We start from the raw sequence: 19,047 nt of genomic DNA on the forward strand, positions 1-19,047 counted from the left end.
CCTCCAACGGAGAGGCCAGCGGGACAGAGAGGGAGCCTCCAAGGCTCAGATCTGCCTGGAGCACCCCTTGACCAACAGAACCAAGTTAAACGGGCACAAAGGGTCCCTGCAACACCCAGCCTGAGACGCGAGCCGGCAGCTGGGGGTCGGGATAGGCCGCTAGAGCCAGGGGGAGGACTGGGGCGGCTGCACTGAGGCAGCCCCTGGGGACTGCAGGGGGCTGTGCATTGTGGCTGGGAGGGGATACAGAGCAGAACAACCTGGGCCCCCGCACAAATTACAGGGGAAAGAAAGCAAAGCAACACTGCTGGTGTGCCCTGAGGGGAGGGGCGCCATAACCTTTGTCTCCTCAGACCTGCTGTGCCATTACTGGTGCTACTCGCAAGAAGAGAGGCGGGGCGCAGCCAGAGCCACCTTCTCCTCGTGTGTGCAGTGCTCGGGCGGGGGCCGGGCTGAGACCTGAATCCACACCTGGTGACACCACAACCACCTGGGCAGGACTGAGATTTGTTTACAGCCTGAGGCAGATAGGATCTTTCTGCCCTGGTACCTTGGAGAACTTGCGCCTCCAAGACAAACAAGGAGCTGAGTTATGGAACAGAGCAGGGGTGGAATGGGGTGGTGGTCTTCCCCAAGCCCACCTATGGAGCGCCAACCCCAGATGGAGCAGGCAGCTGCACGGAGCAGCGAAGCGACCAGTGCTGGGAGAGGGCGGGCGGCCACCTGCCTTCCTGGAAGGAACGCAGCACCTGACTGTGGTGCTGGTAGGGGATGCGATCCACCCACCTGCCTCCCGTGGAGCGCAGCATCTGACTGCTGTATCTGGAGGGGGAATGACCCACCAGCCCACCTCGAAGGAGAGCAGCACCTGACCCAGTGTTGGGAGGCGGTGCAATCTTCTTGCGGACAGGCACCAGGAGCAGCATAGCTGAGGGTGCCATGGAGGGCCTCTGGAAAGAGCAAGCTGAGTTCACGAAACAGGGCGAAGACAGAAAGACTTCTCCATAAAACCATTAAGAATGCACAGTCTCCAGGAGAACACATCTTTTTTTTTTTAATTTTTTTATATCTGTTTTATTTCATTACCTTTTTAATCTTTACTCTTTTTTTTTACATTTTTTATTGATTCATAATCATTTTACAGTGTTGTGTCAAATTCCAGTGTTCAGCACAATTTTTCAGTCATTCATGGACATATACACACTCATTGTCACATTTTTTTCTCTGTGAGTTATCATACCATTTTGTGTATATTTCCCTGTGCTATACAGTGTAATCTTGTTTATCTATTCTACAATTTTGAAATCCCAGTCTATCCCTTCCCACCCTCTACCCCCTCCCGTAACCACAAGTCTGTATTCTCTGTCCATGAGTCTATTTCTGTCCTGTATTTATGCTTTGTTTTTGTTTGTTTTTGTTTTTTAGATTCCACATATGAGCGATCTCATATGGTATTTTTCTTTCTCTTTCTGGCTTACTTCACTTAGAATGACATTCTCTAGGATCATCCATGTTGCTGCAAATGGCATTATGTTGTCAGTTTTTATGGCTGAGTAGTATTCCATTGTATAAATATATCACATCTTCTTTATCTAGTCACCTGTTGATGGACATTTAGGTTGTTTCCATGTGTTGGCTATTGTAAATAGTGCTGCTATGAACATTGGGGTGCAGGTGTCATCCTGAAGTAGATTTCCTTCTGGATACAAGCCCAGGAGTGGGATTCCTGGGTCATATGGTAAGTCTATTCCTAGTCTTTTGAGGAATCTCCACACTGTTTTCCATAGTGGCTGCACCAAACTGCATTCCCACCAGCAGTGTAGGAGGGTTCCCCTTTCTCCACAGCCTCTCCAGCATTTGTCATTTTTGGATTTTTGAATGACGGCCATTCTGACTGGTGTGAGGTGATACCTCATTGTAGTTTTGATTTGCATTTCTCTGATAATTAGTGATATTGAACATTTTTTCATGTGCTTTTTGATCATTTGTATGTCTTCCTTGGAGAGTTGCTTGTTTAGGTCTTCTGCCCATTTTTGGATTGGGTTGTTTATTTTTTTCTTATTGAGTCGAATAAGCTACTTATATATTTTGGAGATCAAGGCTTTGTCGGTTTCACTTGCAAAAATTTTCTCCCATTCCGTAGGTTTTCTTCTTGTTTTACTTCTGGTTTCCTTTGCTCTGCAGAAGCTTGTAAGTTTCATTAGGTCCCATTTGTTTATTCTTGCTTTTATTTCTTCTAGGAGAAAATTTTTGAAATGTATGTCAGATAATGTTTTGCCTATGTTTTCCTCTAGGAGGTTTATTGTATCTTGTCTTATGTTTAAGTCTTTAATCCATTTTGAGTTGATTTTTGTATATGGTGTAAGGGTGTGTTCTAGCTTCATTGTTTTACATGCTGCTGTCCAGTTTTCCCAACACCATTTGCTGAAGAGACTGTCTTTATTCCATTGTATATTCTTGCCTCCTTTGTCGAAGATGAGTTGACCAAAAGTTTGTGGGTTCATTTCTGGGCTCTCTATTCTGTTCCATTGGTCTATATGTCTGTTTTGGTACCAATACCGTGCTGTCTTGATGACTGTAGCTCTATAGCACTGTCTGAAGTCTGGGAGAGTTATTCCTCCAGCCTCTTTCTTTTTCTTCAGTAATGCTTTAGCAATTCTAGGTCTTTGATGGTTCCATATAAATTTTATTATGATTTGTTCTAGTTCTGTGAAATATGTCCTGGGTAATTGGATAGGGATTGCATTAAATCTGTAGATTGCCTTGGGCAGTGTGACCATTTTAACAATATTGATTCTTCCAATCCAAGAGCATGGAATATCTTTCCATTTTTTAAAGTCTTCTTTAATTTCCTTCATCAATGGTTTATAGTTTTCTGTGTATAATTCTTTCGCCTCCTTGGTTAGATTTATTCCCAGATATTTTATTACTTTGGGTGTTATTTTAAAGGGGATTGTTTCTTTACTTTGTTTTTCTGTTGATTTATCGTTAGTGTAAAGAAAGGCAACTGATTTTTGAACATTAATTTTGTAACCTGCTACCTTGCTGAATTCTTCGATCAGCTCTAGTAGTTTTTTTGTGGACCTTTTAGGGTTTTCTATATATAGTAACATGTCGTCAGCATATAATGACACTTTTACCTCTTCTTTTCCAATTTGGATCCCTTTTATTTCTTTCTCTTGCCTGATTGCTGTGGCTAGGACTTCCAGGACTATATTGAATAGGAGTGGTGATAGTGGGCATCCTTGTCTTGTCCCAGATTTTAGTGGGAAGCTTTTGAGTTTTTCACCGTTGAGAACTATGCTGGCTATAGGTTTGTCATATATAGCTTTTATTATGTTGAGATATGTTCCCTCTATACCCACTTTGGCGAGAGTTTTTATCATAAATGGGTGTTGAATTTTATCAAATGCTTTTTCTGCATCGATTGAGATGATCATGTGGTTTTTGTCCTTTCTCTTGTTGATGTGATGTATTACATTGATTGATTTGCGTATGTTGAACCAGCCTTGTGTCCCTGGGATGAACCCCACTTGGTCATGATGTATAATCTTTTTTATGTTTTGTTGGATTCTATTTGCTAAAATTTTGGTGAGGATTTTGGCGTCTATGTTCATCAGTGATATTGGCCTATAATTCTCTTTTTTTGTAGTGTCTTTGCCTGGTTTTGGTATCAGGGTGATGGTGGCTTCATAGAATGAGTTTGGGAGTATTCCCTCCTTTTCAATCGTCTGGAAGAGTTTGAGAAGGACTGGTATGAGTTCTTCTTTGTATGTTTGGTAGAATTCCCCAGTGAAGCCATCCGGTCCTGGACTTTTATTTGTAGGGAGGTTTTTAATTGCTATTTCTATTTCCTTTCTAGTGATCGGATTGTTCAAGTGTTCAGTTTCTTCTTGATTCAGTTTTGGTGGACAGTATGTTTCCAGAAACTTGTCCATCTCCTCTAGGTTATCCAGTTTGGTTCCATATAGTTTTTCATAATATTCTCGTATGATATTCTGTATTTCTATTTTGTTTTTTGTTATTTCTCTATTTTCCTTTCTTATTTTGCTAATTTGTGCTTTCTCTTTTTTCTTTGTGAGTTTGGCCAGAAGTTTGTCGATTTTATTTACTTTTTCAAAAAACCAGCTTTTGGTTTGGTTGATTTTTTCTATGGTCTTGTTAATCTCTATTGTATTTAATTCCTCTCTGATCTTTATTATTTCCTTCCTTCTGCTGCTTTTTGGGGTTTTTTGTTCTTCTTTTTCTAATTGATTCAGGTGGTGGGTTAACTTGTTTATTTGAGATTGTTCTTCTTTTTTGAGGAAGGCCTGTATCGCTATAAACTTCCCTCTTAGCACTGCCTTTGCTGTGTCCCATAGGTTTTGAGTGGTTGTGCTTTCATTATCATTTGTCTCAAGGTATTTTTTAATTTCAGCTTTGATTTCCTCATTGATCCATTGTTTTTTCAATAACATATTGTTTAATCTCCATGCTTTTCTTTTTTTCTCCTTTGTTTCTCTGTTGTTGATTTCCAGTTTCATGGCACTGTGGTCAGTAAAGATGCTTGAGATAATTTCTATCTTCTTAAATTTGTTGAGGTTTCTTTTGTGTCCAAGTACATGATCGATCCTGGAAAATGTTCCATGTGCACTTGAAAAGAATGTATATTCTATTTTTGGGGGGTGTAATGCTCTGAAAATATCCACCAAATCTAGTTTTTCTATTGTAGTATTTAATTTCTCTGTTGCCTTGTTTATTTTCTGTCTGGAAGATCTGTCTAGTGATGTTAATGCAGTGTTAAAATCTCCAACTATGATTGTATTCCCATCAATATCGCCCTTTATCTCTGTTAGTAATTCTTGTATGTACTTAGGTGCTCCTATATTGGGTGCATATATATTAACGAGTGTAATGTCTTCATCTTGTATCACTCCTTTAATCATTATAAAATGTCCCTCTTTATCTTTCTTTATGGCCTTTGTTTTAAAGTCTATTTTGTCTGAAATCAGTACTGCAACACCTGCTTTTTTGGCTTTTCCATTTGCATGGAATATCCTTTTCCATCCTTTAACTCTCAATCTATATGTGTCCTTCTCCCTAAAGTGGGTCTCTTGTATGCAGCATATTGAAGGTTCTTGCTTTATTATCCAGTCTGCCACTCTATGTCTTTTGACTGGAGCATTTAGTCCATTAACATTTACAGTAATTAATGATAGATGTGTGTTTATTGCCATTTTGAACTTATCTTTGCAGTTGAATTGGTATATCCTCTTTGTTCCTTTCTTCTTCCTTTTGTGGTTTGGTAATTTTCCTTTGTATTATCATGGATTTTATTTAATTTTTGTGACTCCCTTGTAAATTTTTGACTTGTGGTTACCCTTTTTTGTAAATCTATTAACCTATACCCGTTTTTAATAAACTGATAATAACATAATCTCAAACCCATCCTACTGTTAAAAAAAATTTTAAAAAAGAAAGAAAAAAAAATTCTATATTTCCCTGCCTCCCTCTCCCACTCTCAGTGATTTGTATGTCTTCTTTTATAATTTCGTCTTTCCTTTATTTGTAATTCATGAGTTATCACCTTTCCAGTTGTACATTTCTCATTTCTGTAGCATCCTGCTGCTTTTCTATTTAGAATAGTCCTTTCAATATTTCTTTTAGCATGGGTTTAGTGTTGCTAAACTCCTGCAGCTTTTTTTTGTCTGTGAAACTCTTTATTTCTCCTTCTATCCTAAAGGATAGCCTTGCTGGATAAAGTATCCTAAGCTGCATCTTTTTTCATTCAGGGCTTTGAATATATCTTGCCACTCCCTTCTGGCCTGTAGTGTTTGTGTAGAGAAATCAGCTGAGAGCCTTATGGGGGTTCCCTTGTAGTTCACTCTTTGCTTTTCTCTTGCTGCCTTTAGAATCATTTCTTTATCCTTGACTCTGGCCATCTTGATTATGATATGTCTTGGTGTGGGTCTATTTGGGTTCTTCCTGTTTGGGACCCTCTGAGCTTCCTGTACTTGTATATCTGATTCCTTCTTTAAGTTTGGGAAGTTTTCAGTCATGATTTCTTCAAAAACCTTTTCAATCCCCTTTGATCCTTCTTCCCCTTCTGGGACCCCTATTATGTGAAGATTGGGACGCTTTATATTATCCCATAGGTCCCTTATGCTATTATCATTATTTTTTATTTGCTTATCTTGTAGTTCTTCTGAATGGGTGCTTTCTGTTGCCCTGTCTTCTAGATCACTAATTCGTTCCTCTGCATTAACTAGTCGGCTTTGCACAGCTGTTAGATCATTCCTCATCTCTGTCAATGAGTTTTCCCATTTTGCTTGGCTCTTCTTTATAGCTTCAATTTCATTTTTGACATATTTTATTTCTCTAAGCATTATCTCTTTTACTTCCTTCACCAATTTGATCACTCCTTTTTTGAAATCTTGATCTAGTAGGCTATCAATGTCTATTTCATTGAGCTTTCTTTCAGGGGATTCCTCTTGTTCTTTTAATTGGGAAAGGTTTCTCTGCTTCTTCATCTTGCTCATACCTCTCTGGCACTGTGGTTTATGGAGTATCAGTTGTCTATTTTGGATCTTAAGGATTTTATCTATCTAATGCCTATTTAGGAATAGAACTTAGGGAAAAAAAGAAAAAAAGAAAAAAATAAGAGAGAGAGAGAAAGATTTTTAAAAGAAGGGAGAAAGAGGGTTTGATAACAATGTATAATGAATAATAGAAGAGCGGGTTGAAGCAGAGTATTAATCGGGTGGAGACGTCCTTTTAAAACCTTAAAAAAAAATAAGGGGTGGGGAGATGAATATATGTGTTTGAAGCCTGTGTCTAATCAATAACAGGACATCAAAACCCAAGAGAAATAGAAATGAATTAAGAAGTAAAAATTAAGAGAGTAATTGAAAATAGAACAGGTAAAAACAGATTAAAAAACAAACAAACAAACAAACAAAAAAAGGGGGTTGTCGGTGTTCTCCTGGAGTCTGTGTGCTTTTAATGTGATGTCCTTCTGTCTTCGTCCTGTTTTGGAAGCTCAGCTTGTTTTCATAGGCCCTCCGTTGGCGCCCTCTTCTGTGCTGCTCCCAGCACCTGTCGGCAAGCAGATCGCGCCTCCTCCTAACACTGGGTCAGATGCAGCTCTCCTCTGCTGCGGGCGGGCGGGTCACTGCCCCTCCGGATGCCGCAGTCAGATGTTGCAGACTGGCCAGGCAGGAGGGCGGGTCGTGCCCCGTCCCAGCACCTCGGTCAGGGGTTGTGTTCCTGCCCGACAGGAGGGGGGCCGCTCTCCCCCTGCCTGCGCCGCCAGTAGCTCCGCTGTTCTGTGCGGCTGCGTGCTCTGCGCCGGTGCTCCGCCCTGGCCGTCGCTCCGCCCTGGTCGCGCTCCGCCCCGTTCGGCGCTCCGCCCTGGTCGCGCTCCGCCCTGTTCGGCGCTCCGCCCTGGTCGGCGCTCCGCTCTGGTCGCGCTCCGTGGGTGGGCTCGGGGAAGACCGAGGGGCAGCCTTGTCCCTGCTCCGAGCCAAGACCCAGCTGCTTGTTTGTCTTTGTGGAGCAAGTTCTCAGATTTTTGGCGTCTTTATCTTTTGAAGAGGGCGATGTTCTGTCGGAGTTCCGCAGGTGCTCTGGTTGGCTGAGTGGGTCTGTAGATGTGGGTCTTGGTGTATTTGTGGGAGAGGGTGACTTACAAGCGTCCTTCTACTCCACCATCTTGCCCGGAAGTCAATCTTTACTTTTTAAACAGTTGTATATGTTTACAGTTTTAATCCCTTTAAAATTTTTCTTTAAAATCTTTTTATTATTATTTTAAAAAAGTCCACCTCATTTCATTTTTAATTATCTTGGTTTTGATCTCCTGTTATTGATTATTCACAGGTTTCAAATATTGTTTTTTGATTTTTTCTCCATTTTATTAAGGTTTTTGAAAGATGTCTCAACTTGATTGCTATTCTGCTTCACCTTGCTCTTCTATTATTGATTATATACTGTTTTCAAACCTTTTTTTCTCCCTTTTAAAATTCTCTTTTATCTTTTGTTAAAATCCATTTTATTTTCTATTACTTTTTCAAATTTACTTTTTAAACAATTGTATGCCTCCAGTTTTAATCCCTTTAAAATTTTTCTTTTAAAATATTTTTATTTTTATTTTTATTACTTTTAAAAATCAACGTCATTTCATTTTCATTTCTCTTGGTTTTGATCTCCTGTTATTGATTATACACAGGCGTCAAATATTGTTTTCTGATCTTTTCTCCTTTTTTTAAGGTTTTCAAAAGACGTGTCAACTTAATTGCTATTCTGCTTCAACTTGCTCTTCTATTATTGATTATACACTGTTTTCAAACCTTTTTTATCTATTCTTTTAAAATTCTCTCTCTCTGTTTTTTTTTTTTTAAGTTTTATTCTGGCATAGGCTTTAGATAGATAAATAAATAAACTCCTTAAGGACCACAAAATATAACTGATACTCCTTAAACCAAGTGCTAGAGAGATATGAGCAATATGAAGAAGCAGAGGAACCACTCCCAATTAAAAGAGCAAGAGAAATCCCCTGAAAACACAATCAATGAAATAGACATTGATGGCCTACTAGATCAAGATTTCAAAAAAGGAGTGATCAAAGTACTGAAGGAACTAAAAGAGATAGTGTTTAGAGATATAAAATATGTCAAAAATGAAAAGAAGCTATAAAGAAGAGCCAAGTAGAATTGGTAAACTCATTGGCTGAAATGAGAACTTATCTAAAGGCTGTACAAAGCAGGCTAGGTAATGCAGAGGAAAGAATAAGTGACCTAGAAGACAGGACAACAGAAAGCATCCAATCAGAACAGCTGAGAGAAAAACAAAAAACAATGAAAACAATATAAGGGACTTATGGGATAATATAAAGTGTGCCAATCTATGCATAATAGGGGTTCTAGAAGGGGAAGAAAGAGCAGAGGGGAATTAAAAGGTATTGGAAGAAATCATGACTGAAAACTTCCCAAACCTAAAGAAGGAATCAGATTTCCAAGTACAGGAGGCTCAGAGGGTCCCAAACAGGAAGAACCCAGACAGACCTACATCAAGACATATCATAATCAAGATGGCCAGAGTCAAGGATAAAGAAAGGATCCTAAAGGCAGCAAGAGAAAAACAAAGAGTGAGTTACAAAGGAACCTCCATAAGGCTCTCAGCTGATTTCCCCTCACAAACACTACAGGCCAGAAGGGAGTGACAAGATATATTCAAAGTCCTGAATGAAAAAAAGATGCAGCCTAGGATACTCTATCCAGCAAGGCTATCCTTTAGAATAGACGGAGAGAGAAAGAACTTCACAGACAAGCAAAAACTAAAAGAGTTTAGCAACATTAAACCCATGCTACAAGAAATATTGACAGGTCTACTCTAAATAGAAAAGAAGCAGGATGCTACAAAAATGAGAAATTCATAACTGGAAAGGTGATAACTGCCATGAATTACAAAAAGAATAAACACAGAATTGTAAAAGAAGACATCTAAATCATTAAGAGTGGGAGAGGGAAGAAAGAAAATATATATATATATATATATTTTCTTTCTTCTTTTTTAAAAATTTTTTGTTCATGGTAGGATGGGTTTGAGATTATATTTCTATCTGTTTAGTACAAACAATTATAGTAATAGGTTAATAGACTTACAAAAAAGGGTAACCACAAGCCAAAAACTTACAAGTGAGTCACAAAAACTAAATAAAATCCAAGATAATACAAAGGAAAATTACCAAATCACAAAAGGAAGAAGAAAGGAATAAAGAGGAAATACAAATCAACTGCAAAAATAAGTTCAAAATGGCAATAAACACACATCTATCATTAATTACTGTAAATGTTAATGGACTAAATGCTCCAGTCAAAAGACGTAGAGTGACAGACTGGATAATAAAGCAAGAACCTTCAATATGCTGCATACAAGAGACCCACTTTAGGGAAAATGACACATATAGATTGAGAGTTAAAGGATGGAAAAGGATATTCCATGCAAATGGAAAAGCCAAAAAAGCAGGTGTAGCAGTACTGATTTCAGACAAAATAGATTTCAAAACAAGGGCCATAAAGAAAGATAAAGAAGGACATTTTATAATTATTAAAGAAGTAATACAAGATGAGGATATTACAATCATTAATATATATGCACCCAACATAGGAGCATCTAAGTACATAAAACAACTACTAACAGAGATAAAAGGGGAAATTGATGGGAATACAATCATTGTCGGAGATTTTAACACTGCATTAACATCACCAGACAGATCTTCCAGACAGAAAATAAATAAGGCAACAGAGAAATTAAATAATACAATAGAAAAATTAGATTTGATGGATATTTTCAGAGCATTACACCCCCCAAAAATAGGATATACATTCTTTTCTAGTGCACATGGAACATTTTCTAGGATTAATCACGTACTTGGGCACAAAAGAAGCCTCAACAATTTTAAGATGATAGAAATTATCTCAAGTATCTTTACTGACCACAATGCCACAAAACTAGAAATAAACTACAGAGAAACAAAGGAGAAAAAAACGATAGCATGGAGATTAAATAACATGGTATTAAAAAAAACCAATGAGTCACTTGATGCAATCAAAGTTGAAATTAAAAAATACCCTGAGACAAATGAAAATGAAAACACAACCACACAAAATTTATGGGACGCAGCAAAGGCAGTGCTAAGAGGGAAGTTTATAGCATTACAGGCCTTCCTCAAAAAAGAAGAACAATCTCAAATAAACAACCTAACCCACCAGCTAAAAGAACTAGAAAAAGAAGAGCACAAACACCCAAAAGTCAGCAGAAGGAAGGAAATAATAAAGATTAGGGAGGAAATTAATTAAATAGACATTAAAAAAATAGAAAAAAATCAATCAAACCAAAAGCTGGTTTTTTGAAAGAGTAAATAAAATCGACAAACCTCTGGCCAAACTCACAAAGAAGGAAAAAGAGAGAGCACAAATAAGCAAAATAAGAAAGGAAAATGGAGAAATTACAACAAATAACATAGAAATACAGAATATCATATGAGGATGTTATGAAAAACTATATGGAACCAAACTGGATAACCTAGAGGAGATGGACAAGTTTCTGGAAACATACAGTCCACCAAGACTGAATGAAGAAGAAACTGACCATTTGAACAAACCGATCACTAGAAATGAAATCGAATTAGCAATAAAAAACTTCCCTACAAATAAAAGTCCAGGACTGGATGGCTTCACCAGGGAATTCTACCAAACATACAAAGAAGAAATCATACCAGTCCTTCTCAAACTCTTCCGGAAGATTGAAAAAGAGGGAATACTCTCAAACTCACTCTATGAAGCCACCATCACCCAGATACCAAAACCAGGCAAAGACACCACCAAAAAAGAGAATTACAGACCAATATCACTGATGAACATAGATGCAAAAATCCTTACCAAAATACGAGCAAATAGAATCCAACAGCACATAAAAAAGACTATACATCCTGATCAAATGTTGTTCATCCCAGGGACACAAGGATGGTTCAACATACGCAAATCAATCAATGTAATACATCACATCAACAAGAGGACAAAAACCACATGATCATCTCAATAGATGCAGAAAAAGCATTTGATAAAATTCAACACACATTTATGATTAAAAACTCTCACTAAAGTGGGTATAGAGGGAACATATATCAACATAATAAAAGCTATATATGACAAAGCTACAGCCAGCATAGTACTCAACAGTGAAAAACTCAAAAGCTTCGCACTAAAATCTGGGACAAGACAAGGCTGCCTGCTATCACCACTCCTATTCAACATAGTCTTGGAAGTCCTAGCTACAGCAATCAGGTAAGAGAAATAAAAGGGATCCAAATTGGAAAAGAAGAGGTAAAAGTGTCACTATATGCAGATGACTTGATACTATATATAGAAAACCCTAAAAGGTCCACACAAAAACTACTAGAAATAATCGAAGAATTCAGCAAGGTAGCAGGTTGCAAGATTAACATTCAAAAATCAGTTGCATTTCTTTACACTAATGATGAATCAATAGAAAAAGAAAGTAAAGAAACAATCCCCTTTAAAATAGTACCCAAAGTAATAAAATACCTAGGAATAAATCTAATCAAGGAGGTGAAAGAATTATACACAGAAAACTATAAAATACTGATTAAGGAAATTAAAGAAGACTTAAAAAAATAGATATTTCATGCTCCTGGATTGGAAAAGTCAATATTGTTAAAATGGTCACACTGCCCAAGGCAATCTACAGATTTAATGCAATCCCTATCAAAGTACCCAGGACATATTTCACAGAACTAGAACAAATCATATTAAAATTTATATGGAACCACAAAACACCTAGAATTGCCAAAGCATTACTGAAGAAAAAGAAAGAGGCTGGAAGAATAACTCTCCCAGATTTCAGACAATACTACAGAGCTACAGTAAGCAAGACAGCTTGGTATTGGTAGAAAAACAGACATATGGACCAATGGAACAGAGAGAGCCCAGAAATGAACCCACAAACTATTGTTCAACTAATCTTCGACAAAGGAGGCAAGAATATACAATGGAATAAAGACAGTCTCTTCAGCAAATGGTGTTGGGAAAACTGGACAGCAGCATGTAAAGCAATGAAGCTAGAACACTCCCTTACACCATACACAAAAATAAACTCAAAATGAATCAAAGAACTAAACATAAGACAAGATACAATAAACCTCCTAGAAGAAAATATAGGCAACACATTATCTGACATACATCTCAAAAATGCTCTCCTAGGGCAGTCTACCCAAGCAATAGAAATAAAAGCAAGAATAAACAAATGGGGCCTAATTAAACTTACAAGCGTCTGCACAGCAAAGGAAACCATATGTAAAACAAAACAACAACCTACGGAATGGGAGAAAATTTTTGCAAATGAATCTGACAAAGATTAGATCTCCAGAATATATAAACAGCTCATACAACTTAATAAGAAAAAAACAAACAACCCAATCCAAAAATGGGCAGAAGCAACTCTCCAAGGAAGAAATACAAATGATCAATAGGCACATGAAAAAATGCTCAATATCAATAATTATCAGAGAAATGCAAATCAAAGCTACAATGAGATATCACCTCACACCAGTCAGAATGGCCATCATTCAAAAGCCCACAAATGACAGATGCTGGAAAGGCTGTGGAGAAAAGGGAACCCTGCTGCACTGCTGGTAGGAATGCAGTTTGGTACAGCCACTGTGGAAAACAGTATGGAGATTCCTCAAAAGACTAGGATTAGACTTACTGTATGACCCAGGAATCCCACTCCTGGGCATATATCCAGAAGGAACCCTACTTCAAAATGACACCTGCACCCCAATGTTCATAGCAGCACTATTTACAATAGCCAAGACATGGAAACAGCCTAAATGTCCATCAACAGATGACTGGATAAAGAAGAAGTGGTATATTTATACAATGAAATACTACTCAGCCATAAAAACCGACAACATAACGCCATTTGCAGCAACATGGATGTTCCTGGAGAATGTCATTCTAAGTGAAGTAAGCCAGAAAGATAAAGAAAAATACCATATGAGATTGCTCATATGTGGAATCTAAAAAAAAAAATAAATAAATACTAAGCAGAAACAGACTCATAGTCATACAATACAAACTTATGGTTGCCAGGGGGATGGGGGATGGGAAGGGACAGACTGGGATTTCAAAATGTAGAATAGATAAACAAGATTGTACTGTGTAGCACAGGGAAATATATACAGGATCTTGTGGTGGCTCACAGCGAAAGAGAATGTGACAATGAATGTATGTATGTTCGTGTATAACTGAAAAATTGTGCTCTATACTGGGATTTGACACAACATTGTAAAATAACTATAACTCAATAAAAAAAAGATTTGCCTAAAATAAAAAAAAATAAAGATATAAAGGAAAATATATTAAATACTAGTCATCATTAACTCTGATGGGAAAACGTTAGAAGAGGGTTTCTTGGAGTATATTTTCTGGAATACTAATCCCACAAATGGAATAAAAGGATTCGCTAGTGCAGTAATGTGGGGACATGATGCTCACAGGTAGCCCACACCTGAATCACAATGATTATCAGGATGGCAAAGGGCTAAGTCCTTCTTGACCTTGAGGTTCTAAGGTAAAATGCCTCTTCTTTAGAGGAAACCTCCCTGGCTGTGTTACTTTAAGTACATCCCCTTCCTTCCTTCTCAGTCATACTGCTCTGTTTGTTTCCTTCAACTGTCATCATTAATTAAGAGAAGTCCACTGACATACAGTGAGATAGTCTTGAGAATTTTCTCCTTGTGGTGGTCTAGCTGTTGTTTTATACCATAGTGCCACTGATTTAATCGGCCTTCCTTGCTAAATTTTTTTTTGTTAAGGAATTTTTGAAGAAGTTTGTTCTTAGAAAATCAGTTTCTGTGGGCATTGCAGCCGAGAGTCATGAGTATGTAATTTCTACTGTATGGATTGCTTGTCAAGAGGTATTGGCTGATGGTGGAATTTCAGGCTTCGGTTTTTCATACTTGCAAAAAGGAGGCAGTAATTCTTGGATCTATCTTGCCCAGAAGTGTTTTGTGCACAATGGAACACATTTTTATGAAGCCCTTTGGGTTTCCCTGATGGAGTGAGTTTGACATTGGCAAGACAGCACTATGATTGCTATCAGTGTTCAAAGGCCACTTTTCTTTCTCGTGGTTGACTTTATAAAGCCATGAGTGTGGCCAAACAGCTAAGTTATCTCTTATCCTTCTTAGTGCTTTGTGTTAAGATCTGTTTAAGCCTGTGCCTTTTTTTTTTCTTTCTTTCTTTTTTCGGTGGGTGGGGTGGTCAGGAGAGGTTTTCAGAATTGAAAGAATTTCTTTATTTCTTTACCCTCCTGTGATCACAGAATAACTGTGCTAAGCCTTTGTGCTTGAGCACAACTCCAGCATAGATAAAATGTTTACTCCTAATCAGCTGGGCTGAGTTTCTGTGTTGTACTGCAGTGATTATAGCCAGATTTTCTGATTGCTGCCGTTTCTACTAGCTACCATTAGATTAAAACAAAAAAAATCTCTGTTTTCCCTGAACCAATAACCACAGATAGGATATTTAACCATCTTTATATACTTCTTTCTCCTCCAGGTCCTCATGAACATGGAAGACATAAAAGTCCGTGAGATGCAGATTTTTGACTACAGGAAAAAAATCGCTGAATCAGAGACTAAATTAAAACAACAACAGAACCTGTATGAAGCTGTGAGATCAGACAGGAATCTGTATAGCAAAAATCTGGTTGAGGCTCAGGTAAAGAGTATAGTTACGTCTTTACATTTTGATCCCTCCCCATCCTGGGTTTAAAGCAGTTTCTGTTATCCTAATGGCAGAACTTAGACTAGATCAAGAAAGAGATTTCCTGGAATTCACCTGAAAGAGAAGATCAGTTTCTGCAGAACTATCATATTGTTGGGGAGGGGATAGCTCAGTGGTAGAGCACATGCCTAGCATGCACAAGGTCCTAGGTTCAATCTCCAGAACCTCCATTAAATAAATAAACCTAATTACCTCCCACCTAAAACAAATTGAAAAAAAAAACTATCAGATTGTTTGAAATGGAAATGACACAACTTGATCGGATGTGAAAATCATGGTCCTGCTTTTCATTGTTGTGTAGAATCGCCAATGTCCTGTTTCTAATTTTTAAAACTGCTGATAGCTACCGTGACTCAGACGGGAGCAGTGTACTCTTGTCCTTTAATTGCAGAGCTTTGCTTTGTAATCTTTTAGTTAAAATGTTTATTGTGGTTCTAATTCCTTCCTCTATGAGGAATAAAGTGTGTGTGTGTGTGTGTGTGAGTGTGTGTGTGTGTGTGTGTGTGTGTGTGTGGCATATTCATTATGTATACTTTATAGCTATCTCATGAGGATATTTTGAGAGTTAATTCTAGAAAGCACTTTAAGGTTGATGGGCACAAGGTACAAAGGATAGCCCAGTCGTAATTGGTCAAGAGACCAATGTTTGGAGTGAGTCACCCTTAAAAGCTCTTGATTAAGTATGTATTGAATTTCCACAGGGACGGTGATATCTCTCTAATGCACTTTCAAACATTTCTCCTTTCATTTTGTTAGGATGAAATAACAGAAATGAAGAGAAAGTTAAAGATTATGACCCATCAGGTAGATCAGTTGAAAGAAGAAATCTCGGCGAAGGAGTCAGCCCTTGTGAAGCTACATCTGGAACAGCAGCGGATTGAAAAGGAGAAGGAAACGTTGAAGGTACAGATCTCGTAATACAAGCCGTGGACCCACAGTCAATCTGTCTGACCCGCTAAGGGCAGGCCCCACGTTTACGAAAGGCAGCAAGGGGGCTGGGAGAACAACCAAGGCACCAGGAGGATGAACTCCACCACCTCCAGGTCAGGCTTCCTTCCAGGCAGGGCTCCCGGGTAGAACGGGGAGGGGCAGGTGGAGTTGCATACATAGCACCTCATTTACCTGTGCTGTCTATCATCACATCAGCGCAAGAGAACCGAGCAGGTCAGCGGCACACAAGGAGTCCTGGAGCTCTCAGGCTCACTGCAATCTCTGCATTTACAACCCAAGTTCAACCCTTGTGCCCACACCCAACCCTCCCAAGCTCTTCCCTGGGGCTTCTATAAGACAATGCTGGCGGGATCCTTGGTCCTTCTGTCCTGATCACTGTTTATTTCATGTGCAGTGCCTTTTCTGCCTGCCACATCACTAACTACCAGGTGTCAAGCTTTGTCCTCACTTGATTTGCCCTCAACCAGGTTCATGGTTCACCTTACCTCTGTGAGTCTAAGAACTTTGACTTCAGGGAATCAGATATATTGTCTTCACATCTATTACTAAGATACATCCTTTTAAATCTGCTAATTTAGAACATTCTGTGTCTACTAATATACTCTTCCCCAAAATACATACCAAATAATTACACCATATCAAATCGTTGAGCCAAATATATGTTTTACTATACACATTCACTAAACCTAATGTGTTTTCCTTTTCCTATGCAGTCCAGTAGATTTCCCTTCTAATCCATTTGACCAAAGAAATAACAAAGGATCTCCTAAGAGAATGATGTCACTTATTTTTTAAAACGTGTATGTTTATGAGCCACTTGCGGGAACTATCTTTAACAAATGAGAGACTGGGTGTCTTGTTTTCAGCACATGTTAGCTTTCAAAGATAGTTCCTATCTTGAAAATGTTCGAGTGTTGGATAGGTTTAATGTCAAATTTCCTTGGTTCCAAGATTCTGATTGAAATATGCACTCTCAGTTTAATAGGTTTTGTCAACTTAATGATAGGTCTTCATGGAAATAGAACTACTACATTAAATTAAATTAAGGCACATTAGGTTTGAGAAAGATTGAAATGTAACAAAATGCCTTTATAAAAAAGATATGGTAAATTGATATACTTACCTGCCTAAGATTTTCGTCTCCCCATTCTAGCTCATGATAGAAAAATAAGAAAATTCTGTTTTAAGAGTTGTTTATATATTAAAAACATAAATATATTTTCTAAAATTTGAAAATATCCTACATCTTTGTCCTTATTCTCCTTGTTTGAAAGCATAATTTTATAGAAGGTATTTTGTTCCACCTTGGAGTCTGTAGTGGAATGGGGTTTATTTATCATGGGATGAATCAGAAGAATCTTTTTATAAACATTGCTTCACCCATGGGCTTCATGGACCCGTGTTAGCAAGGCTTCAGTGTAACTCGATTTGGTACATCCTCTCTTTCCTTTCAGAGGATGACACTGATGCTCATCTCTTACTTTCCCAAGCAGTGCTCTTTTCAAAAGATTAATTATTGCTTTATAATTGCTGAAGTCCAAAGTAGACAAAATCCTGCTTTAGAATGAGCAATGTCCTATGCAAAAAGGCAATTATTATTAATTCCTTAGAGCTTGACTTTGGTGAATATTTATTTCACTCACACCCTCCATCATTAGACACCTACACACATAGCTTGAAAGAAGCATCATAATACAATGAGATAAAAGACTGTAGGCTCCTGTTTTTCGGTCCTGGGCCAGCAGAGTTGGCAGCTGGTGCACATGAAAGATGATTAAAGGGCTTCTGCTCTAGAGAACCTGCTCTAAATGGGGAATCCTAGGTCTGGATAGCTTTGGGTCATCGATTATAGGAAGATGATTGCTTTAGACTTACTGTGAAACTAGGCTGCCTTTTCCCCAGCTTTTCCCATTAAAGCAAGAATTAAGAACAGACAAAGGATGATTCCTTGATTTATTATTTGAGGTTATCCAAGGGTGACTTGCAGTGGTGCTTCAACTGGATAATTTTGGCCTATCATTAAGCCCGTTTGACATTCTTTAGAAAAATATGACAGCTCAAATGTTCAGTTTCAGCCTCTTGACTTTTTTAGCCTCAAATATGAATCACGTTTACAGAGGTCCCTGGATTTCATGCATCTAAAGTTTGCAAACCAAACCCTGAAGGGAAGGGCAAATTTGCTAGTGACTCTGCCCCACCAGAGGCATGTAGCTTGTTACTATGAGTTCTCCGAAGCTATATGGGCACATAATCTTCCCTGGGACGGCAATTCTTGACCTGTTTGGTAGACTGAAAGATGCTTTTTGATGGGACAACTCAATTTACTACTTCTCCAAGCCTGACAGACAAGCAGTTGTCCTTAATAGGTCATCCTCATCCTCATTCATCCCCCTTAAAAGAAAAATATTGCTCCTTCCATGTTTCTTTTCCTTTTTTGGTTGCTACCAGGCTCTACCGACTCCTCAGGATCTTAGACATCGTCAGCACATTATGGTTATGACAGAATGTCAGTGGTTCTTTGTAGACATTGCTGCATCTGTGTTCATCTGCCCATTCTGTCCCAGTCTTGTTTCATCAGCACTGAAGGGGCCATCTCATTTGGAGTGTCTGCCTTCCAGTCCTAACAAGCCCTCAATTCTGTCTCGTCACCTCCCAATCATCCCACATCAATCTGACAGCACTCTGATCCTTGATGAATAATTCAGCATCAAATTCTCTATGTCCAGAGCTCAGCATCACATTAGCAACT

General features: G+C 38.4%; 1 protein-coding gene across 6 annotated transcripts in view; it reads left to right on the plus strand.

The window, feature by feature from the left end:
- Positions 1-19,047, plus strand: part of CFAP58 (cilia and flagella associated protein 58) — a 214,565-nt gene that overhangs the window by 30,916 nt on the left and 164,602 nt on the right. For all 6 annotated transcript variants that reach the window (XR_012077570.1, XR_012077569.1, XR_012077568.1 and 3 more), the window contains exons 10-11: positions 15,120-15,281; positions 16,104-16,250. Coding sequence is in view for 2 of the 6 variants with exons in the window: in XM_072971840.1 (XP_072827941.1) it covers positions 15,120-15,281; positions 16,104-16,250 (309 nt within the window). In the remaining 4 variants the exon portion in view is untranslated. The remainder of the gene's footprint in view (positions 1-15,119; positions 15,282-16,103; positions 16,251-19,047) is intronic.

Source organism: Vicugna pacos, chromosome 11 (genome assembly GCF_048564905.1).
Source record: "Vicugna pacos chromosome 11, VicPac4, whole genome shotgun sequence".
Classification (NCBI taxonomy): domain Eukaryota; kingdom Metazoa; phylum Chordata; class Mammalia; order Artiodactyla; family Camelidae; genus Vicugna; species Vicugna pacos.